Source organism: Pteropus medius, unplaced genomic scaffold (assembly GCF_902729225.1).
Source record: "Pteropus medius unplaced genomic scaffold, Ma_sr-lr_union100, whole genome shotgun sequence".
In the NCBI taxonomy this organism is placed as follows: domain Eukaryota; kingdom Metazoa; phylum Chordata; class Mammalia; order Chiroptera; family Pteropodidae; genus Pteropus; species Pteropus medius.
In genome coordinates this window covers 86,264-108,772 of record NW_024352947.1, presented here as the reverse complement: position 1 = coordinate 108,772, position 22,509 = coordinate 86,264, and the positions used below count along the sequence as shown (strand labels likewise).

At 59.1% G+C, this 22,509-nt stretch overlaps 2 protein-coding genes, 1 non-coding gene and 1 pseudogene across 6 annotated transcripts in view; 3 read left to right on the top strand and 1 right to left on the bottom strand.

The window, feature by feature from the left end:
* The window catches only part of TAF5L (TATA-box binding protein associated factor 5 like), a 26,702-nt gene extending 18,836 nt beyond the window's left edge, over positions 1 to 7,866 (top strand). For all 4 annotated transcript variants that reach the window (XM_039850397.1, XM_039850399.1, XM_039850400.1 and 1 more), the window contains one exon: positions 4,576 to 7,866. In XM_039850397.1, coding sequence (XP_039706331.1) covers positions 4,576 to 5,370 — 795 coding nt within the window. In that variant the 3' untranslated portion in view covers positions 5,371 to 7,866. The remainder of the gene's footprint in view (positions 1 to 4,575) is intronic.
* LOC120592704 (uncharacterized) lies at positions 984 to 1,099 on the top strand (annotated as a pseudogene).
* A 6,825-nt stretch (positions 7,867 to 14,691) lies between the features above and the next one.
* Positions 14,692 to 22,509, top strand: part of ABCB10 (ATP binding cassette subfamily B member 10) — a 31,673-nt gene continuing 23,855 nt past the window's right edge. Inside the window, exons 1-3 of the mRNA XM_039850342.1 lie at positions 14,692 to 15,102; positions 15,531 to 15,689; positions 20,777 to 20,881. Of these exons, the coding sequence (XP_039706276.1) occupies positions 14,709 to 15,102; positions 15,531 to 15,689; positions 20,777 to 20,881 (658 nt within the window). The 5' untranslated portion in view covers positions 14,692 to 14,708. The remainder of the gene's footprint in view (positions 15,103 to 15,530; positions 15,690 to 20,776; positions 20,882 to 22,509) is intronic.
* LOC120592689 (5S ribosomal RNA) lies at positions 17,736 to 17,854 on the bottom strand. Its single transcript, XR_005650189.1, has one exon. It is a non-coding gene; the product is annotated as a 5S ribosomal RNA (ribosomal RNA).

Here is a 22,509-nt window from a genome sequence, read left to right as displayed (position 1 = left end):
CCTGCGTGAGTGTGTACGGCGAGCTCCTGCGTGAGTGTGTACCTGCCTGGAGATAAATACGGTGCCATTTTGCAGTCCTCTGGCTTCTTGAGTTCCGGGTCCTCTTCTGGGAAGTGCACAGAAGTGTAGTTGACGGTCACCCTTCAGTCAGTGTGGTGCCCTTGTCTGCTTCGCCTGGGGAGAGTCGACAAGGGCAGGCCGTGCGGCCTGAGTTTTGGGTCCCTGAGAGTCACTGCCTTAAAAAAACGTGGGCGAGGGGGTCAGGAGTTGAGCGTCGCACAGGTAACACCCCTGCCTGGGGTGGCCCCACAGGGCCGAGGGCGGGAATGTTGTCGCCTCACCGCTGAGGTTCAGGTAGCTGTGCCTCGGCTTACTTTGCATGGAAATTCTTTGCACAGGGTTAAAAGTTAAGGAGTTTTAAAAATCACCCGGGTCAATTCCGAGCTGCTGGTGCGACATCAGGAATTTTCTTGCACAAATTAAGCTCTTTTTCTCCTTTCCTGTTTTCTTGTTCACCTTCCAGTTTGTGTGTCTTTGAATTTTTGCTTCTTGCAACCGCGACGGTACAATCAGAGGAGATCGTTACGATGGGTAAAGAGGCTAAGTTCCAGTGTATGAACTTTGATTTCTAGAATTTTACAGAATTCCTGAAATCCTTTTCAGTGTACACGTATTTGAATTCTGAAATTCCTCTTTTTCTTGGAGACAGTGCCAGCCTTCGGGGCTCTTCACACGCGACTGAGAGATGCTGCCCTAATTTACTTTCAGTTGTCTGCAAATACAAAAAATATGTATTTCTACTGACCTTATTAGCTTTGACAGTATTGAGTTTGGGGATTATTCTAGGTGTTAAAAATTAATATGAAGGAAGATAGCAAGACAGGCAGATGCAGGACGTGGTTCCATAGTGTCGTGGTTATTAGCACGTCTGCTTCACACACAGAAGGTCCTGGGTTCGCACCCCAGTGGAGCCACGGTCCATGGTCTACGGCCGTGCCACCCTGAACGAGCCTGACGTCTGATCTCAGAAGCTAAGCAGGGTCGGGCCTGGTTAGAACTTGGATGGGAGACCACTTGGGAATACTGGGCGCTGTAGGCATTAAAAACAAAAAAAACAAAAAAAAACAGATGCAAAGATGGACAAAACATTAGACCAAAACAGAAAACGTTGAGACTGAAAACACCCCACGACTGTCCCGTGGCGGTCCCCGGCCATGTGGACGAGCGGGTGAAGACCGGAAGTGAGGAATGGCCTGAATCCTGGGAACCGAGAGAAACCGAACACGGCTGGAGTCGGGGGTCTGACCGGAAGCAGCACGGTGCCACGTCACGGGACACCGCGGTGGCCCAGCCAGGGTCGGGCAGTGGAGGTGACGCGAGAGCCTGTCGCTGACGATGGGGTCGCGAAGGTGACATCTGTGTCCAGGCTGGACAGCCGAGCGGGTGGCGGCCGGTGCCGTCCACCTGCAGGACGGCAGAGGATGTCGGAGGGGCCGCCGTCTAAGCCTCCGTCTGGTTTGTCCATTGCTATCTGCATTGGGCACCGCAGCGACTCCAGCCTCCGCTTTCCTGGAGAACCAGCATTTTTTTTTTTTTTTTTAAACTTTAGAACTGAAGTCGAGATCCCCCTCTTCTGTTTTCGGGGGTTTTCTGTTTGAGATTTCTACCCCAACCCGTTTTGTCACAGCAGCTGGGGGAAGTCAGTTTTTTTTTTGTTTTCTGACACAGAGCATTTGGGGAAAAGCAAAAGGTGTAAATTAGTTCTGGTCGTTTAATGTTTCTTCAGTGAGAATTGGGACTTTCTTCTTTCCTTGTGGAATTCACAGTTCAAATCTAGACCTTGAATCCAAAGGTCACAAACTCACGTGCCTGGAGGAGCCCAGCAGGTCAGAAGGTAAACGGCGAAGCAGCTGGACCAGGGCGTGAGGAAGCACCGTGTAGACCGAATCTGTCCGCAGCCTCTGCTCTGACCTCTGTGCTGCGGTAACCGCTGCATCACTTAGTGGATGAAATGTTGTATTTTAACAGTAGGCGCTCAAAGCCGTGATCGGACTCAGCGATTCCACCTGCAGGTACGTAACCAAGAGAATCAAAAACGTACATCCATGTGACAACGTGCGCACGGAGGTATAGAACTATTCTACGAGCCGAGATATGGTAACAGCCCAGATGTCCATCAGCCGATTAGCGGATAAACAGAACGGGGTCTCTCCGTACGATGGCATGTCATTCGGCCATAGAAAGGAATGGACACACATGACGTGACGATGCTTCGATGCGGTGAATCCTGTAGACGCGATGCCGGGGGAGGGCCAGTCACGAAGGGCCACGTGCTGTCTGTTCCCTTCACAGGAAGCGTCTGGAGCGGGCAGATCTATGGACACAGACGGTGGGTCCATTCCCGCCAGGGGCTGGGGACGGGGCCTGGGGCGTGACCACCAGTGGGCACAGGTTTCTTTTTGAGGTGACGAAGATGTTATGTTCCCACAAGGTGGTGACGGTCGCACAACTCTGTGAATGAACTGAGAACCATCGACTTGTACACTCGAAGGAGTGGACTTTATAATAGGCGACTGTCTCAGTTTCTAAAACCAGAAACAGTAACCGAAAGGTCCTCAGCTAGCGTTAAGTTTTGTCTACCAGTTTTGCTGCCTCAGACTGGATCTGCGGCACTGCCTGCCCCGTAGCCCCTGCGGTCCCAGACCCCGTTCTCCTGGTCTGGGGCAGACGGCCACGCGCGCCAAGCCACTGGGACGTCCCGTCCAGGGACAGGTGTCCACAACCATCTTGAGCTTTCCTGGGGCTCCGCAGTCTAAAGCAGAGTCTGCAAGTGACAGGTGCATCAGACAGTATTCGAAGATCTGTTTATACTGCTTTTTAGATTTCTATTTTATGCACGTTTCATGGTACACGTGATGCGCTGTATCATTATGCGAATTCTCTTCACGTACAAAGCCCCGGGGAGGCGCGCCCGTTCCCAGGGGGCCCCGTCCGTTGTCAGGGGCCTGGGACTTTGTCCTGTCCGTGCGGCTGGACACGTGCGACCCAGCGGCCAGTTCACGGCGTCCTCCCCTTGTGGGACTCGGCTGGGCCGCGGCCGGGGTCCTGGCAAAGAGCGGACAGAGGCGTCCAGCAGGGACGTGTGGGTTTCCGTTCCTTGGTCTGTCACATCAGCCGGGCGCCTTCGCACAGGCTTGGGGCCGCCGTCGTCACGGCCCTTGGGACGTGCCAGCCTGACGCGGTGCGCCCTCCTCTCCGTCCCTGAGCTCCCGGCCAGGTGCCCCCGGGGAGGCAGGGACAGGCCGGCCTCAGGGCGGTGACCTGGCCCTTCAGAGGGTCCTCGCTCCTCCGTGGGGTCCTTTTCACGCAGACTTCCTGGTGTAGAGCAGCGAGTCACTCTGGAGACCTCAGGGTGCCGCCGTGACCTCGTCGAGAGGCGGGTCGCGGACAGTCTCGGGAACAGCAGGGACCCCGCTCGGGCGCTCGGCTGCGCTGTGGGCCCGCGGCGGCCGTTCCGCGTGTGCACACGCATCGCGTGCGTCCTCACCCGCAGCGTGTCCTCCGTGGAAGCATCTGCTTTGCTTCGAATTCAGCGGTTTTCGAGCAGAAGTTGAAAGGGAGCCTTTTCCCGTGTCAGAGCAAAGCTCCTTTCGAAGCCAGCAAAGCCGATCGGTTTAGGGACCCTCGTTCCTCATTCTAGCATCGCGTTGAAACCCGTTTCGGGTCCTGAATTCCGGTGGGAGCCACTGTGGTGTCGGGGGGCCCGCCCGAGGGCCGCGGAGGGGCGGGTTGAGCACAGCGTGTACCTGCGGGGACAGGGGCACCTGCTCTCCCCGGGCCGTCCGCGGCTGTCGTCCCCTCCGTCCCCCACACACAGCCGTTGGTCCTGGGAGCCACGTGGGTCGCCTGGCTCTGTCCGCGGTGGTTCTGGATCCGTGTCTTGCCTGTGCTTTGGGACGGTGTCTGACCCTCCAGGGAGTCGGTGTAGAACCTCGTCTTAGTTTCTCGCGGGCGCCGGCCGTTCGCGCCGGTCACGGGGTCCGAGCGTGCCGTGTCGACGAGCGCCCGTCCCTGGGTCCCCCTTAGCTCTGACACGTCCGGGGTTCATTTGGCCCACAGCCCCCCGTGGTCGTACAGTGAGACCGCGTCCTGCCGCGCGGCGGATGACGGACTCGCCGTGGGCGAAGGCGCTGAAGCTGGGCAGAGATCGGAAGGGACCCCGCGGAGGGCGGCGGCAGGGGCGCCGGGGAAAGCCGCAGCCCCCCGCAGTCAGCTGTGCGGTCTGTCGCCTCAGCCTGGGAGCGAGGCGCGGGGCCGTCCCTGGTCGATGGCCTTGCGTTCCCGCGCGGGGCCCCGACACGGTGTCTGCTGGGGGGGGCCTCCTGGGAAGCCGTGCGACCGTAGGCGGCTCCGGCTCCAGGCCGTCCCCATGGGTCCCCCCAGGACAGGTGCTGTCAGCCTCGGGGCAGACGCTCCCTCCCGGCAGGGCGCCCGCCCGCGGCCCCCGGTCCCCGTTCCGGGCCGGACCACTAAACCTGTCTTTCTTGTCTCCTTGCCGCCCCCCGGCGCTGCCAGGAGGAGGTCGACGCGGCGGGCACGGAGATGAAGGTGCTGCGCGGACACTGCGGGCCCGTGTACAGCACGCGGTTCCTCGCGGACAGCTCGGGCCTGCTCTCCTGCTCCGAGGACATGTCCATCAGGTACTGGGACCTCGGCAGCCTCACCAACACTGTGCTGTACCAAGGCCACGCCTACCCGGTGTGGGACCTGGACGTCAGCCCGTACAGCCTGTACTTCGCCAGCGGCTCGCACGACCGCACGGCCAGGCTGTGGTCCTTCGACCGGACGTACCCGCTGCGGATCTACGCGGGGCACCTGGCGGACGTGGACTGCGTCCGGTTCCACCCCAACTCCAACTACCTGGCCACGGGCTCCAGCGACAAGACCGTCCGGCTGTGGAGCGCACAGCAGGGCAGCTCCGTGCGGCTGTTCACCGGCCACCGCGGGCCCGTGCTGGCGCTCGCCTTCTCGCCCAGCGGCAAGTACCTGGCGTCGGCCGGCGAGGACCAGCGCCTGAAGCTGTGGGACCTGGCCTCAGGGACCCTCTACAAGGAGCTGCGGGGCCACACGGACAACATCACCAGCCTCACGTTCAGCCCGGACAGCAGCCTGGTGGCGTCCGCCTCCATGGACAACTCGGTGCGCGTGTGGGACATCAGGAGCACGGGCTGCAGCGCGCCCGCCGACGGCTCCTCGGGGGAGCTCGTGGGCGTGTACACCGGCCAGATGAGCAACGTCCTGAGCGTGCAGTTCATGGCCTGCAACCTGCTGCTGGTGACCGGGATCACGCAGGACAGCCAGGAGCACTGACCCCAGCCCCGCACGCACGCCCTGAGCACGCCACCCCCCCACTCGGCCCCCAGATGTCGACGGACTGGGGGGAGGACGGGGTGACAGGTGAACACGACACCAACAGCGAGATGCTCTGGGGTGGGGCGGCGCGTTCTCGCCGAGACCCCACCGTGACCCCGTGCGAGCGCCTCCAGCCCGTGCCGACGTCCCGCTGTGAGACGGCGCGTGCTGCGGGGTCACGGGCGCCACGGGGTCACGGGCACGGTCCCCAGCCGAAGGGGCCTGGGAGAGGGCGCAGGCCTCGCCCTGGCCAAAGCTTCTCCTTTCCCAATTACAGAGAAGAGGGTTTTTATTATTGTAATTGTAATTATAGCAAATGTCGTTACTGAGAACAGCAAAGCCAGCCGTGGCAGCGTCCCTGATCCCGGCCGTCGGCTGCGCTCCTGGCACTGGCTGAGACACTGGGAATCTTGAGGTTCGGGGAGCTCAGAGAATCTGGAAGCAGTGTCCTGGGAGAAAGGGAGGGTTTCTGGGTGCCGGAGTGGTCACTGCCGCCGCCACGTCTGTAGAAGCGGGTGGGCTTGGCGGAGACGGCCTCGGGCTCTGGCCGTGATGGTGGCGAAGAGGGTTCTGTCCGCGGCTGCGCTTGTTAGCGGCTGTCTCCCCCGAAAGGACAGGGTGTGCTAAAGAAATGAAAGTAATTCGAAGCGATAAGTCAAAAGTTAGAAAACGTCGCATTTCCAAGCGAGCATTTTTCAGAGACGTGGCTTTCGCAGTGGCTTTCTCCGCGAGGTCGTCCAGCCCACGTCCCAGCTCCCAGCTCCCAGCTCCCAGCTGCCAGCTCAGGACAGCAGCGACACCGCCGCCCTGGGAAACAGCAGCGAGCCCCGTGCACGCCTCCGAACCTGCTCGCAGGAGGAAGCAGTTCTGATTTGTGGGGAAAGGATTAAATATTTTTGTTTTCTGAAAAGAGTTATTTTGTATTGTTTTTCTATTAAAATGTATTTAGTTTCCACACAAAAAGGGGGGGCATCTCATTTAAAATGTGAGGGCAGGTGGGTGTGGTCTGCCCGGCGGTGGTCGCAGCTTCCTGTCTCAGGGCGACCGCCAGCTCTGGGGCCCGCAGGAGCCCGGGGGTGAGCCCCGCTCCGCCCACGTGTGCTGTCCGGCTCGCTGTGGTCACAGCGCCTCATGGCCCGCGCGTGGCCGCCGACAGCCTTCAGCGCTATGGGGCGCCCAGGATTGCCGGCCGCAGGCCCGAGACAGCGTGTTTTTTGCATCTAGAGTTAGCTGGTAAGACCCCGCTTCAGTTTCCCTCAAAGACCCCATTCTGAAATCCCAAAAGGGCCTGAGAACTGTGCTATTTACTTGACTCAAACTATTTGCTGAACAATTCCAGACAAAGGACTCATTCAAAGATTTAAACGATGCCAGAATTTTTAAAATGTACTTCAATACGTAATTTTCTGGCAAGGACACCAGAAGTATCAGGAAATTAAATAGGAAGACTCTAGAATTCTACGGCAATCTTTACTGGAGCCTAAGGTGCTAAATCGTAGGAACTATTTCTTAGTCATAAAAATCTAGGATCCTTGGGCAGCTCAGCCAGACAGCACCCCCTCCACACCGTCCGCAGGTAAAGCCTAGAACCCTAACGTGTCTCGCCTGTAATAAATGAATTCTTACGTCAGGCTGTGTGGCACAGTGCCCGAAATAATGAAATCCGTAAATCGAATCATTCTAGGAAGCGAAAACGTCGCCGATGTGGGCCGATCTGCAGGTTCCGTGCTTGTTTCTAGTGCAGAATTCGTTGGTTAAGCGCAGAGTGGACCAGGCCGGCCCCCACACCGCCCATCAGGTGTGTGCGCTTCGTGGTTGCCGATCCAGCTCTTCGGGACCTGCACGGTCAGCTCTTCTTTCTTTTGTGAACTAAATTTTCACGTGGGGTGCTTGGACTGTATGGAGTGCCCCTCCCAGCTCCCCCAAATCTTAGCCACACCGTGTGTTTGTGTCCTCGAGGCGCCCAGGTGGCCCCCTGCCGCCCTTCATCTTCAGAGCGGTCCTGTGACGTGGACGGGGCGGGCGATGCCACCGTCTAAACCCCGGAAAAGCTGTGCGATCTGTCCACGCCCAACATGGAGTAAAGAAACTTCAGGACGTGCTGTCCTCTCGACCCACAGGGATAAATTTCTGCCGTGTGTATGGGGGAGGGGGGGCGGGAAATCCCTTAGACTGACCGATCTGACTGTAATTTTGATTTAGCAGTAGACTGGCCAAAAGGAAAAGAAAATTAGGATACAGGAAAATGACGAATGGAGACAAAGCAGGAAACAATTTAACATTTTTATATTCGAGATCCAGCTTCTGAGAACAGGATTACTAGCTTTTCATTTGTTTGATTTGTGTATTAAAAATGTTTTGGTTGTATAAAAAAGTTGAGTGTGTAGGCTTCTAATTTTGCTATTGCCCAGATTGGTATTTAAGTAAGTGGATTAAAAACGGTCTGTACTTGAACTTGTCCTTCAGTCGCATGTTTTAGAAAAAGTGTCCGTTAAGTCCGTGCCGGGCCCGCACCCACATCCTGTCGGCGCCTACGCAGCAGCCACGTGGTTCTGAAACTGCTTTGTTGTAAACAGAAAATTTCATTATAGAATTGGAGGAACGCAACGTTCCTCGTTGATGTGACCTATTGAAGCACAGCTTTGCTACTTTCCTACGATTGACTGAAATTCCTAAAAGTCTCTTTACGTTAAGCACGTGAGTGTCTGGGTGGCAACGCAGCGGCTGACAGGACTGGTGCGCTGCCTGGGTTGCGTTCGTGGTTCAGAGGGAGGCAGGCATCGGCCGCGTGCGCCGGCACCGTAAGCCCGTAAGCCCCAAGTTAGGCGTGAGCGCTGCGTGGGACGCCGCGGGAGAATTCACCCCAGGACCTCATTCAGGTCGGGCGTTCGAAGGCCTCCCAGAGGGGGTCCCGCTTATGCCGGGACCCGGAGGGTAAGGAGGCGGTGGCCACGCAGAGCGCAGGCGAGGACGGCCCGGACCCCGGACGGGAAGGACGTGGCCCCCTCGGCCGTGACGCGGGGTTCAGCGTGAGGGGTCGAGGGTCGGCGGTCGGCGGGGCTCTGGGTGCCGTCCGGAGTCGGCTTCGACCCCGGTGGGTGGGGGCCCCGGAGCCCGCGGACCAGGGAAGCAACACGCAAGAGCAGCCGCCGCGTTTGCAGGGGCCGGGCCCTGCGCGGAGACGGGGAGCATCCTGCGGCCACAGCCCTGAGGACCCGCCGCCTGCCGCCAGCCAAGCGACTGAGCCCGGGCGCCGCCCCTGTCCCGGCCGGGCCTTCCGCCGAGGCTGCGGCCCTGGCCGGTGTCCGGACGGCGGTTCCCGGCTGGGCTTGAGACGGGCGTCCGGCGGCGTCTGCGCAGATGCCCGGCTCACACGAACGAATGTGTTCGGTGTCATTTGGGGCCGTTGTGCAGCGAGAGACCATTAGGCCACCTACTGCCCCCGCCCCGTCCACTAGACAAAGTGCACCCCTCACTGGGTTTTCAGAACCCAGTGGCAGCTGCGAGGGACAGACTGTGAGAGTGAGGCAGGTCGCGGCCGTCCTGGGAGAGGGGGGTGACGGGAACTGGGTGGGCCACAGTGGAGACAGAGGGCACGAGTCGCAGGAGTGTTTCAGAGGTGGGTTTGTCTGGACACGTGGTGGGGGGGTGCCGGGTGACCCACGTGTCCAGCGTGAGCCATGGGGTGGCGGGGCAGGACCTGTCCATTGTGAGGGGCTCGTGAGGGAACCGTAGGGGGACGCTATGGGGGCCCTCGGGGGGCCCCGGGCCGCCGTGCTCACTGGGGGCTGCGCTCACGAGCACTGGATGCCACCGGGGACAGAAAGTTTTAAAAATAAGGAAATCTGTTGGTTCGCATAACAGTCTGGAGCTCAGGTGGGTTTCATGCGCCACCCGCCGAGGGCCCGTCCGTTCTGTGACGCTGCTGCCCCCGTGTGCAGTTGACATGTCTGCGGCCGGCAGCAACGGAGGCCAGACACCCCACTCAGTGTCAGGGGGTGCATGCCGATGTTCCGTTCCTCGCACTTAGGAAGGTCCAGAAGCCCCCCCCCCAAGCTCTGCGGTTTGGGTCAGACCCTCCCGCTAGCCCCTGCCCAGCCCCGAGAGATGTGCTCGCCAGGGCTAGGAACACAGTGACGGGAGATGCAACTCCAAGGCTGTGGCTTGACCTCGAATGTTTCCAGGCCAGATGGGAGGAGCAGCCAACAGGGAGCAAACGGGGTGGGCCCTGTCCCGGGGGCCGGGGGGCCCTTCAGGGCGGAGGGGTGGTCGGCGGTGCCAGCGCACCGAGGCGGGGCTGGAGAACAGCCTCGGATCTCGTGGGGAGGCGGCTGCCGAGCCGAGCACAAGCCGTTTCGTTGGGTAATGGAAATGGACCCTGCCCCGAAACTGCAAAGTGGAAAGGTGATCGGAACGAATCGTGACAGGCGACACCGCGATGGAGGAAGGGCAGGCTTTTCGCTTGGCGCCGAGACGGCTGGCTCTCCAGCAGGACAGTGAACGTGGACCCTGCCTCGCCATGCACAAAAGTCGATTTCAGGTCATTAAAGACGGAAAGGTGAAAGGCAGCCATAGAAACCAGTTAAAAGACTATTATTATTATAACCTTGGGATAGAAAGAAATTTCTGAAGAAACAAAAAGCCTTAACCCAAAAAGGGAAAGATCGATTAAATTCACAAACATCCATTCATCAAAAGAACTACGTAGAAAAATGACAGACAGGCTGCGAGTGCGGGAAGACACTTGGGACACGAGTGACGGTGACGAGCTAGCAGCGCCGCCCCGTGCGGCGGGAGAGCCCACTCATCCGCCCCGTCCCGCAGACAGTGCTGTGCGGACGGGCGTGCCCTGCGGCCCTCGGCCGTCTGGCGAGGCAGCTGCCAGCCACAGGCAGCTACTGAGCCTCCCAAACATGGACCATGTGACAGACACTGAATGGCTTTAAACTGTGTTCATTCACATTTAAATCATCTCCCCCGAGACTAGTGCCTAACAGATCAGCCTCAGAATTCTAAAATACACGAAGAATCCCTACCCATCAGTGTGTCAACGGGGAGAAAAGGCAAAAGGAATAAAGAGAAGCACACGATACATTTTTCACAGGATAAATCCAAATGGCCAATAAACAATTAAAAATTCCCCAACTTGGTGCAGGTTTAAAACAATGAGATACCGTTACACACCGCCAGACCAACACCTGTGAAACCCGAAGCTGAGTGTTGTTGTGTCGGGACCCTCAGGCCCTGGGGAGCACGTACACTCGTAAGCTGTTTTGAGAAGCGTCTGGTGTTACCCGGCAAAGTGGAAGGGAGACCCGCTACCTTCAACCCACTGCAGGGTCTAGGTGGCACGCGGCCATCCGCCAGGACGCGTCCGCGAAAGTGTCCGTGGCAGCATCGTCTATCCGTCCCCGAAGCTGGAAACAAAGTAAATGCGTGAATGGATACGTGCATTATCGATGAGTCACATAACGATACAGCACAAGAAAAAACGGACAGGAGAGAGCTACAAGCAAGGACATCGGTGCCCCTTCAGGGCGCCGACGTAAATGGCGAGAAACAGATCATTCCTACAGGACGGTTCCGTCGGCACAGAGTTCCTTCACCTCAAACAGCACCTCGCGTGGTGGTCTGTGTGCAAACACAGCTGTCGGGGTGTGGGTGGGGGGCTCCCAGTCGGAAGGGGCGTGGGGTGCCCGCGGTGCCCTGCTTTTTGGCTTACGTGCTGGTCGCCCCGGTTTGCACCTAGGAACTGTTCGCTACGTGGCACAGACAAGTTTTATATCATTACGTTCAAAGCGTCTCAAGGTAAAACGTTGATGGCGTGGAAAGGGGAGCTCGGGGTGCAGATTGCTCTTGAGACACAGAAGCGGGGAGAGACGGAGACGGAGATGCGTGGCATCAAGAAAGAATGGTTTCGTTTGCCGATTTGCTTGTTTTCGTGAAAGTTCCTTAAGCAGAGGCTCTCAAAGTCATACCCTTCAACCCACAGTAAAAAGTGGGCTTCGCACCGTGACCTCATACGCACACATACCGGGTCACAGTGAATCTCAGACTCCACTGGTGAGGGGAGGGGCACCATTACTTTATGTTCCATTTTTTAAACTGTCACCAAATGATAAACACGTTTTCTCATCACTGAGAAGTTTCATTTTATTTATTTAAAGCACTTTTAGACTCAAGTTCTCAGAATCTAAGTGAAGTATACTGCTCTTGGTTTCCCTGAAACTTCTTGACACCGAGTCCAGCTCTGTGAGGCAGAATCCGAGGTTTCCTTTCCGCGCCCTCAGAAACGGGTTTGTGGGGCATCTGAAGAGCACCCCCCGCGCCCCGGTTTTCTCCCACACCCCTGACATCCCTCTTGCACCCTCTTCCTCTTAAGCGTCAACGGGCTTTCAGAAGACAACCGGGCTTCTTTGTCCTTCCTTACATTGTCCTTAAATATTTTACTGACCGAACCAACGCGTGGTCGCCCTGACCTGACGAAGTCCTCCGTGTCACAACTACCGCCTGGCCGGTGGCACTCGTCAAATGCCATCCAGCTGTAAGTCCTATCCCTCCTCGCTGAAATGTTCAAAACAATTTTTTTAATTACATTTTCGACTCAGCAGAGTGTAGTTCATAAAAACCACGTGATGTACTGTGAGATATATATATATATATATATATTTTTTTAACGTTGGTCACAAGCCACTAATTTCATGGCCCACTAATGAAGCCGGTATATGCAAATTGGACAGTGCTGCACGGGGGCCCTCTGGTGACAGGAGAGGGGAGGGCCAGAGACAGGGCAGGGCCGGGGAGAGAGGGTGGGGCTGGGGACAGCAGCCCCGGGGACAGGCCCTTTCAGGAGGGCCTCGCAGGAAGGAGGAAAGGGAGGTGGAGGGCGGTCGTGAATCAGGCGCGTCATGGGCCACTCCGACTGGTTTCCGCTGCTCGGTTTCCGGAGTAGGCTTTGTGCACAGCGCAGCTTCAGCAACGGATGTGCCGACCCGAGCAGGCGGCTCGGCGTCCCCGAACGTGACATTGTTTTATCAAAACATGTTAAAAAAAAAAAAAAAACCCCAACAAAACCACAAACTCGAGAGTTCACCTGCTGCCAGCCTTTTCTTCCGGGTTCAGCCCCGTAATTCTGATCCCCGCGGCCTGGACTGGCCCGTCCGGCGTCCGGGAAGCCCGAGGCTGGGCGTTCGCCCTGCCCGCAGACAGACAGACAGCCAGCCGGGGCTTGGGTCGGCCCCCCACGGCCCGGCATGACGGCTGCTTCGCGCCGACGGTCGGCTGTGCACCTGCTCCTCCAGCTCAGAGGCATTCGGGCATTCGAGAGCCAGCGACCCGCCGGTCACGCCCCCCGGAGGCCGGATCCTGCCTTTCGAATTTGTTTCCGTTAAGGGCGTTTTTCAGATTCAACTCGCTTACCGTGCAGACCACTGGACGGGGTGTCGCACAGTCACGGAGCCGGCGGCCGTCACCACCATCCGTTTTCCGCACCTCTTTTTTACTTTCTGACTTTAATTTTGGTTTCTCCAGGCAAACTCGCGGGCTCTTCCACGTCACTGGTAAGGGACAGGCTAGATTTTTCACAGACCGAGCCACCGAAGACGCCGCCTCCCCCGAGAGCCTGGGTCTCTCTCCTCCGGTGCTCGGTTCCCGGCCCGGGCTCGGCGCCTGCCCGGCAGGGGCAACAGTTTTCTGGAAAAGTGAGAAAGAGAAAGTAAGGTTACTTTTGAGATAGAATTGTCCCTTTCCAACCGGAAGAATGTCATTCTTCGACATTGCTTCGGCTGGGCTCAAACGGTAGGTTTGAGCTGCACGCCGTGGGGTGAGGCTCAGAGTCTTGTAACGCAGTCTCCTCAGAAGGCACACGCCTGCTCGTATATCAGTGGTGTCGATTTTAACCTACACCCTGCCTTCCAGAATGTAGACGCCGGTGACAGGCACCAGTGACAGGCTAGCCTAAGCTGTGCTTCGCTAGGGGGGAGCGGCGTGCCTCCCACTGGGACGTTTAAACCACCATTTAATGCCATATCGTCTTTCAACGATTGGTACTTCCCTCGAGAATTCTACACTCCTTACCTACCAGGGCCCCAAGTAGGGTGAGGTAAGCAAGGCACGCTCCTGGGGGCGAAATTTAAGGAGATCCTATAAAGTCTCAGTAATCAAGGAAATTATATTTAATGCAAAAAAATAAAAAATAAAAAACCAGACTGGGAAACCAGGCCAGCTGCTAACTGCCCACCTTCGTAAGTACAGTTTTCAGGGCCGGGGTTAGGGTGGGAAGAGATGCGGGAGCTGCTGATGCGGGGGCCGACCCCACGTCTGTAAATCTGATATATTGCTCATCGTGGGTTTTTCTGCATTAATTTTGATTTTTAAAAATATTGCATTAAAATATTTATTTTGATTACTGATGTGTGTTTTTCTACCTCCGAAACCATAAACGCGGCAACCGAAGGAAGTGAGTGCCTCTCACTAGCCTGGCCTTAGTCCCGGCCCTGAAAAACGAGTCCCCGAAAACCTCGAACACGGCCCTTAAGTAAGACCCAGGCGGGTCCCCTGACACCCCGAGCGCTGCGGCGCGCGGCCGGGGCTCCGGCGTCCTGCTCCTGCGCGCGGTTAAAACGCGCAAAACGCTCCGAGTGTGTCGACCCCGGGCGGCCGCAGCGTCTCGACCACGAGTGCTCTGTGCTTCGGCTGGCGTCACGAAGTGACCTCGCCCTGTCTCAAAGCTGCCTAAGTCCCACGAGTCGCCCACCGCGTCCCCGACACCGCCTTTCAGAACTGCGCTGCCCCGCAGCGGTGATCCCGAGCTTCGGCCGCGTGCTCGGCTCGGGCACCCGGGTGGCAGGTCGCGCCGCCCCGGGACATGGGGGACATGACGCGCCCCCACCGGGACCTGGGTGACATGACGCTCCCCCCACCGGGACCTGGGTGACATGACGCGCCCCCCACCGGGACCTGGGTGACATGACGCGCCCACCCCCCGGGACCTGCGTGGCGGGACGCGCGCCCGATCCCCGCGCCGGGCGCCGGGTGACCGCGTCTGCGCGCGGCGCGAGGCCGCGGGGGTGAGAGAGGGGACGGGGGTGGACTGGGGAGCGCGAAAACGCGCCCGGCGCGCGGTGCGCAGGCGCAGCGGCGCTCGGCCGGCGGGTGGGGGGTGCGCGCGGGCGCCCGGAGTGCGGCCCGGGGCGGGGCGCGCGCGCGGGGCGCCGGCCCCGTGCGGCGGGCGGGGCGGCCCGGGCTCCGTGCGCGCCGGGCGCGCGGTCGCAGGCACACGGCTCGGACGCGGCGCCATGCGCGGGTCCCCTGACTGGCCGCTGCGGCCGCTCCTGAGCCGGGGCGCGGCCGCCCGCGCGTGGACCCCGGCCGCCCGCCACCGCGCGTTCCGGCTGCCCACGACGGGCCTGGGGCCGCCCCGGCCGTGGGGCGCGGGGCCGGGGCTCCCCGGGCGCGGGGCGGGCCTCGCGCGCCTCCTGGGGCTGTGGGCGCGGCTCCCGGGCGCCCCCCGCGTCCCGCGCGCCGCGCTCCCCGGCGGCCCGGCCGTCGCCGCCCGGGCGGGGGACGAGGCCTGGCGGCGCGGGCCGGCGACTCCCAGGGACGACTCCCGGCTGCGCCCCGCGGCGCCCGGACGCTCGGAGGCCCGGAAGCTCCTGGGGCTGGCGTACCCCGAGCGCCGGAGGCTGGCAGGTAGGGCCCCCCGTCCTCCCTCCGCTCTCCCCGCGGGCACAGCCTGCGGCGCGCGGTCCCGGGGCGGCCGAGAAGGGACACCGCGGGGGCGGCACCGTGCGCAGGGACGCGGTGGCCTTGTCCCCGGGCACTTCGACCCAGAAGTGCCGGTCGGCGCGCTCGCCTCCCCGGAGAATTGCCGAGCCCTTCAGCGCAGCTGGGGACCTGGCGGGGGGATCCGTTTCGTGTCCGTTGTGTCTCGTGCCACATTATCCCAGGGGAGCACTAGGAGTCGGGGGCCCGCCCTCTGTGGCTCCGGCGCCCGCGGGTGCCCCTATTCTCAGGAGGAGCCGGGCTTTCCCCGTCTGTTTTTTTTTTTAAGTTAACTCTAGCTGTAAACGTATTATTTTGTATTATGCTCTTATGCTGACTTTTACAGCCTTAGGCAGGTTTATTACGCGGTCGGCGGAGTTTTTGCCGCGAAGGAAAACAGCGTAACCCCCTTCGGCCGGCACCTGTGCGGAAAGTTCCCGTCCCCTTCCCAGAGTCGTCAGGAGCAGTGATCTGCAAACTCCAAAAGTCTGGAGAAACGAGATCGCAACCCGTCTAAATCATAACAGTAATTTTTAGAAAACATCAACACGAATGGTTTTAGAAACAAAATCCAGATTAACATGATTTTCTGTAGCTCCTTGTTAGCCATAATTACAAAAATAATTAAGTGCAAGTTTTTCAGATTTCTCTAAATCTTCCTTTCTTTAATAAATGTGTATCGAGCGCCTCGTGTGTTCCAGGCCCTGGGCTTATACTGGGGAACAGAAAGGCGGTAATCTGCTGGGGCTGCTGTCCGGGGGGGGCGGGGACTGACTGCTGTGGCCTCAAACCGCGTGAGACTTTCATGTTCTTCGCTGCAAACACGTCGCCTTAGGCCCTGCTGGAGGGGGACCCGTGTCGTAGGGCAGGTTGGTACCCTGGAGAAGGGCATTTTACCTCTCCCTGACTGTTGAAGTTTAGGGGGTCTTGGTACTGTCACCAGACAGTTGACCAGGATCTCGTCAGCGTCGTGAGGAAGGGTTCACGGGCGACAGTGAAGGCGATGAAGCAGCAGCTCGAGCACTCTCAGCGGGGAGAGTGGCCGGCCTCGGGGCGCTGTCTCACGTTCTGGGTTTGGGGCTTTATCCATTGACCTGACTAAGGGGTGCAATAGTCATGATCTTGGGTGGTCTCTTCGTAGAAAGAAGACGGTTTCTCTTAGAATCGGGGAGACACCCCTTTTCTCGCCATGTGGGTTTTTTGGAACTGTCGTGGCGTCAGATGCGTGATGGGGACAGCGTTAACCTCAATGCTAATGTATCGCGATAGCTGTAGAGTCTGATTTTTCTTCACATCGCGTAAATCTTTCCCCTTACAATAGCTGTATAATGAGGGACCAGTTAGGCCAAAGGTGCACGGGGCCTGATCTGCACATGCGTCTCTGGGAAGACCGCCGGCATCCACCATCAGGCCGTGGGCTTTGAGCCCCTCCTCAAGGCTCGGGGCGACCCCGTCTGTGCCCCGGTGGTCTCTGCCCTGCCTGCTGATATCAGTATCACTGAGGTGTAAAATACCAAGCTTTTCATCACTTGGTAGGTTGTATAGATTTTGAGGGAAATAAAGATCCTCTCCGTTTTTAAAAGAAAATTTTGAAACTAGGGGCTCGCATGGCCTGAGCCACTTGAGCCCGTGGCCGCCTCATTCCCCTCTCTGGTATAGCGCGTGCGGCTGGCAGGGGCTCGGTGCCCAGCTAAGGGAATGAGCGATGGCGTCGCCAGGCCCCGGGGAAGCCTGAGTGTGGAGAGCCGTCAGCGTGTGGAGAGACCCGGTTTTGGTTGGTTCTGAAGTGTTAAACGTCAAGAAGGTTTTTCAGATGTCAGGCTGGGCAGCCCAGCCTCTCTTGTGACTGTCATCTCGTGTCCTGTTCCCACACGTCCAGCCATGCCGCTGGGTGGAGGAGACAGCCCTAAACAAGGCAGGGGCTGAACCTCGTTTTATCTGAAGAAGGGGAGCTAGTTTGCTGTGCTGCATGGAGTAACTATGAACCTAACAGTTTGAGAAAATAAGTCTGGGGTCGGTACGCTTGATTTTTTTTTTAAACGGATAATAAATACATATTGTATCTTATGAGGACGCCTGATGAAAAGCCCTAAGAGGTCATGTTTCCTCCGAAGTGATATAGTGAAGCCAATCTGGAGGGTACGAGGAAGTGATTTGCAACTTAGCCTGTAGCTTAGCATCGTTAACTTGTAACTCATCATGGTTAAGAGCAGCCTTGAACTTGGCAGATCTCTGAAATGCTCGAGATAAAGGGCAGCCGGGCGTGTGTCTGTTCTTTAATCAAGACACCAGAACAAAGTGGAGTCGAGAGGAAATTCTAATGTTAATGTTTCAAAAAACAAACAAACATTTTTCAAAAATCCATTTCTGTATCTGAATAACAGTATTTTCAACTGAGCGTAGCAGTTTGGAGATATGCCACCTAAACTGTGTGACCAGAACCCTTTGACCCTAAGTTTTTTTTTTTGTTTTCTTTTCTTTTTAAGCGAGGCAGCCCTTGGCTTAACCTCACAAATTGCGAGGACCTTGTCAGCTTGCAATCTCTTATTTTTAATTTTTTACGCCTACGGCACCCGGTCTTCCTAGGCGGTCTCCCATCCAAGTACTAACCAGGCCCGACCCTGCTTAGCTTCCAAGATCAGACGGGATCGGGCACGTTCAGGGTGGCGTGGCTGTAGGCGACCCTAAGTAGTTTTTATCACAAACTTAAAAGCAGGGTGTGCCTCCCGAGGTGTCCACAGGTGTGTGCCATGGGGTGGGCGCGACGCCCATGCCCACACCCACTGGAAAGGCCCCGGGGGCCTCCCAACTTTCCCCTCGATAATTGTTCATCCCGTCAGTCACCTCGGACAGAAGGAGTCCTGACCGATGCAGGGCTCACAGAGGAGCCGCGTGACCCGATGGGACCGCTCAGAGCCTGGCGCTGCGCCTGGCAGATGGAAGAGGCGCCCAGGGCTCTGCCCCGGCCTTGGCCAGGGAGCCCGTGCGTGAGGCCGGGTGGCAGGAGGGAGCCGTGGGCCGCAGGGTCCTGCGAGGTCCCAGCGATGCTGCCAGTGGGACACTCTTTGTGGCGCGGCTGCTCACCCCTCCCCGGAGGGCTTGTCGCCCCTGGGAGGGGCCACCCTTCCTCCTGTGGTCTTTGGGCGGGGGCCGGGCGCGGGAGGGTGCGCCTCCCTGGAGCTCCAGATAAGCTCCCGTGGTTGAGATGAGGGCCGTTCCTAGAAGCCGACGCGCGCCTGGAGCTTTTGCTGAATTTGTGGTGGTGTTTTCCGAAGATAGAACTTGCAGTGACCAGAATGAACGCGGTGATAAGACCAGGGAGGGCAAGGAGCGAGCCAGCGGTGCTTAGAGTGACTGTTCCGAAGCCACGTCAGGACAGAGGTGACAAGGACAGTGCTGCTGGGACAGTGAGGCCCAACCTTGAGACCGAGACGGCTGCAGAAAGCCAGGGCTGCCTGCGTGCTCCGGAAATGCCACGTAGCAGGGAGGCCGTGAGCGTCCCGGAGCCGCGCCGCGATGTGCTCATCAGAGTCAACGAACGCGTAAAACGCACACCAGATTTGGGAGGGACTGAGTGTGAGCAAAAGGCAAAACGTCCTCACTTTTTAATGTGGATTACATAGCAGATGATCTTTTGGATACGTTGGCTCAAGTAAGACACGTTACTGACATTAAAATTACCTGCTCCTTTTCCCCTTCTTAACGTGATGGCTGGGAACGTGGCGCCAGGTGGCTCCCGTCCTGCCATGGCCGGCCTCCCGCTGCCCACCCCGGGCTCTGGGACGCCGGCCTTGGCCCCGCAGACGGCTCGGCTCCCGCCGGTCTGTCCGCCCTCGTGTCTTCGCCTCCGTCACTGTCCCCTCGGACGCCAGGCTCCTCCGTGTCGGCCCCTGACCCGCGCGTGGCGCCTTCGCCCCCGCCGCCCACACTGTCCGCCGGTGCTGCGGAAATGCCCGCTACACCCCTGCGAGGCAGGCACTATTTTTATGGCCATTTTACAGGTGGCGACGCCGCGGCGCAGAGAGGCGGGGTGACGTGGGGTCAGACAGCTGGACGGCAGGCCGGGGCTGGAGCCTGTCGGTCCCGGCTTCCGAAACAGCCCTCCACGGGCTCCCCAGCTCCAGCCAGGCGCCAGGTCCTGCGGAGTCTCGTTCTTAAAAATGTCTCCAGTCCGTGTCACCTGCCTTACGCCCTCTGCTCCCCCGAGGTCACCCTAGTCCCCTCCCCCTAGAGCACGGGGATGGCGTTTTAACTGTCTGTCTGCTGTGTGCTGGCCTCCGGCGCCCCCTCCTTTCTGCGAGCCACCGCGTGGACCGTGTGTGTACAGTGCAGATCTGTGTCGCCTCAGCTCCCCAAGTTCGCAGACCTGCCCCTCCCCCAGGTCCAGCCCTGGCCCGCCCTCACCCCAGGCTGGGCCCCGCCCTTCTCACTGCCTGGAATACGGGGAAGATGGGTGTGGTTCCGCCTTCGGGGAGCTGGGCGACCTCGGGCGATGTCCCCCGCCTCTCCGTGCTGGAGGCCCCCTGACAAAACAGGGGCGGTGAGTGTGGCGGGGTGGACCGAAGGAGTCCGTGCTTCACCCGCCGTGACGGGGCGGGGTGCTCCTTCGTCCTTGGACGGGGTGGGGACGGCTCCTGCCTCAGTCACTCGAGTCACTGGAACGTCTGTCCCGTGTCCAGCAGATGGTGGGGACGCTTCTGAGCTTCCTCCACCAACCCCAGACCTGTCGGTCCACGAGCGAGCAGGCTGCCTCCCGGGGCTGCCTCCCAGAGCCGCCTTCCAGCCAGCGACACCGGAGGGTCCCCCCCCCGCCTTTTGGAGGCTGTTTCTTTCTCGAAGGCCGAGATTCACGATTCTGTAGACTAAGGATGACAGAAAGACACGTGAGCAACCTGTCAGGAGACGGGTAACAACAGGCGCAGGGGAGGAGCCAGGCAGAGGCAGACATGGGGGGATCTGAGTTGTCCCTTAGTGTCCGCGGCAGGAACACAGACGCCTTGATTAACAAGCTCCACGTGACGGAAGCGGAACAAATCTTCACTTTGTCTCCACGCAGCTTGTAGGAGAAAGGCAGACAGCAGTGTATTTTTTAAAAGTCGATGCGTTTTTCGTTTTAATTAAGAGACGTGAGAGGATACGGTGGGACGAGTTTGGATTTCTGTGGTTGTCGTCATCACGGTGGACAAGCTCGTGGTCAGAATCGAAATCGTGAACTGCGGATTCTTAGTTTCCTAATGAACTTTGAGAACGGGGGGCGGGGGGCGGGACGGACCCCAGCAGCACGTCATGCATGTTGCACGTGTGGAGGTCCTGGCCGAGGCAGAAGGTCAGTCGCCAACGAGAGACGAGCCCCCGGCTTCCGCGGTGATCGCTGCCACCAGGACACCTGTGTCTGGAGCAGGCCGGGTCCCCTCTCGGGTCCCGCAGAAGCCAGAGTCAGACGGCCTCTCTGCCCTTGGCCAGGTTCACGGTTTTCAGTTCAGTGGCGCCCGTGGGATTTCAGAGTCGCCGGATCTTGCACTCCTGCGTGGTCTCTCGAGGAACTTTGCCTCGTCTGGCAGCAGCTGTCGAATGAGCTTTTGCGCCGTGCCGGTCCCCGTAGGCTACGGGGCTACGGCAGTGAACAGAGCCGACGGCAACCCTCTGCATTCCCGCGGGGAGAGAGAACGCCGGGGCCGGCAGGTGTCTGGAGGAGGAGGAGGAGGAAGTGAGGCCGGCACCGCTGGGCATCTGTGCTTCCCGTGAGGCCGTCAGGGCAGATCTCGAGAAGGGTACGTGGCCCATGTCAGGGAGGCAGAGCGGAGTTGTGAAAAGTCCCTACCTGAGCTCCCACGTCACCTGGAGCTCTGCGCGCCCCTTACGTAACCGGTTGGCACTGCGTTCGCTCTGCGCTCTTCGCTGAGGTCACGTGAAGGTGATACCTTGGCTCTTTCTGCTGCATCCACTGTGAGGAGGAAGACCATTCTCCGCGATCAGACGGTCGCCGTTCCAGAAAACATGGACGCCACTCTGAGGGACGCTCGTGGCTGTGCCGGGCCCAGAGGCGCCCCGGGGAGCGACGTCAATCACACCCGAGCGCAGGACTCAGTCCCCTCGGAAAGGAAAAGAGGCTCGGAGTCGACAAGGGGCGGGACGTGGAAAGGAACTGGCCGCCGCTGGCCCTGTCCGCAGCCACGAGCAGAACACGATCCAGGCGTCCGCCGGCTTCGGACACAGGACAGCGCCTGTGCGTGCCGCTCCCCGTCCCGCTGCTACTCGGGGGGATGCTTCTCCGGGTGGAACTCGAAATTTCTCGGCTGAAAAATACATCCGCGGGGTTCGGATGAGGTCAGGTGTTGCTTTTCCGTCTCTCGAGCCCAGAAAGATGAGTTAATTCTCGAAGGAAACGACATCGAACTTGGCTCGAATTCGGCTGCTTTGATCCAACAAGCCACAGCAGCTATCAGAAAGTTTGGGGGTGGTAACTGTGTTTCTGAAGAAGGAACAGTTCAGCCGGCTGATGAATAAGTCAAGGTCGTCCAGCTACAGAAACGCCAGGATGTCGGATGGTTCCTCAGACCGACCCATGGTATTTAAAAGTTATATATCGAGGAAAAAAAAAAAAAGGTGATACCTTTGATGGAAGAGTGAGCATTAGGCAACAAGTAGAGAAGCACCTGCGGTTTTCAGGGTGCTGGGAACCCCCTTCTCGGGGGGTACTCCGTGCCGCGTCCCCCGGGAGCCCCACCCGCCCGTGCCTCTCAGGTTGGGTCCTACCTCAACTTTGGACCAAACCGAAAAGGTGCCCAGTGGCACAGACCCCACCCCCCGCCACCCAGCTCCAGGCTCCAGAAGGAACTGTGCTGTTTCTTGTCACCGTCCCGGCACGTTCCGTGTGTGCACAGACGGGAAGCCCAGCAGAAGCCCCCGGATGTGAGCACGTGGTCCCTGACCTTCCTCGCCGACAGCGTCCCACACCCGTGGGCACGCAGGGGCCCCGCCCTCGTCCCCGAGGGCAGGGCCTTTGCGGGACGCGCGCTCTGCGGTTGACCCAGCGCGTTGGGCGCTGGCGGCCGCCCCGGAGCGTTCGGCTGGCGTGAGCAGTGCCGCAGCGGGCGTCCTCGACATGCGCTTGGCTCCCACACCCGGCCGGGCGTCCGCAGAGCGAATTCACGGAGGCGCCGTTGCCGGCTGGAAGGCAGCGTGCGCTGCTTTTTGACCCACGAGATCGAGTTGCTCCCTGTCGTGATGGGACCGTTCGCACCATGAAGTGGCCCTTTGCCCCGGTTTCATCAGCGTGGGGTGTCCCTGAACTCCGACCTCGGCCGTCCCGCGGATGAGAGGTGGCGGGTCTTC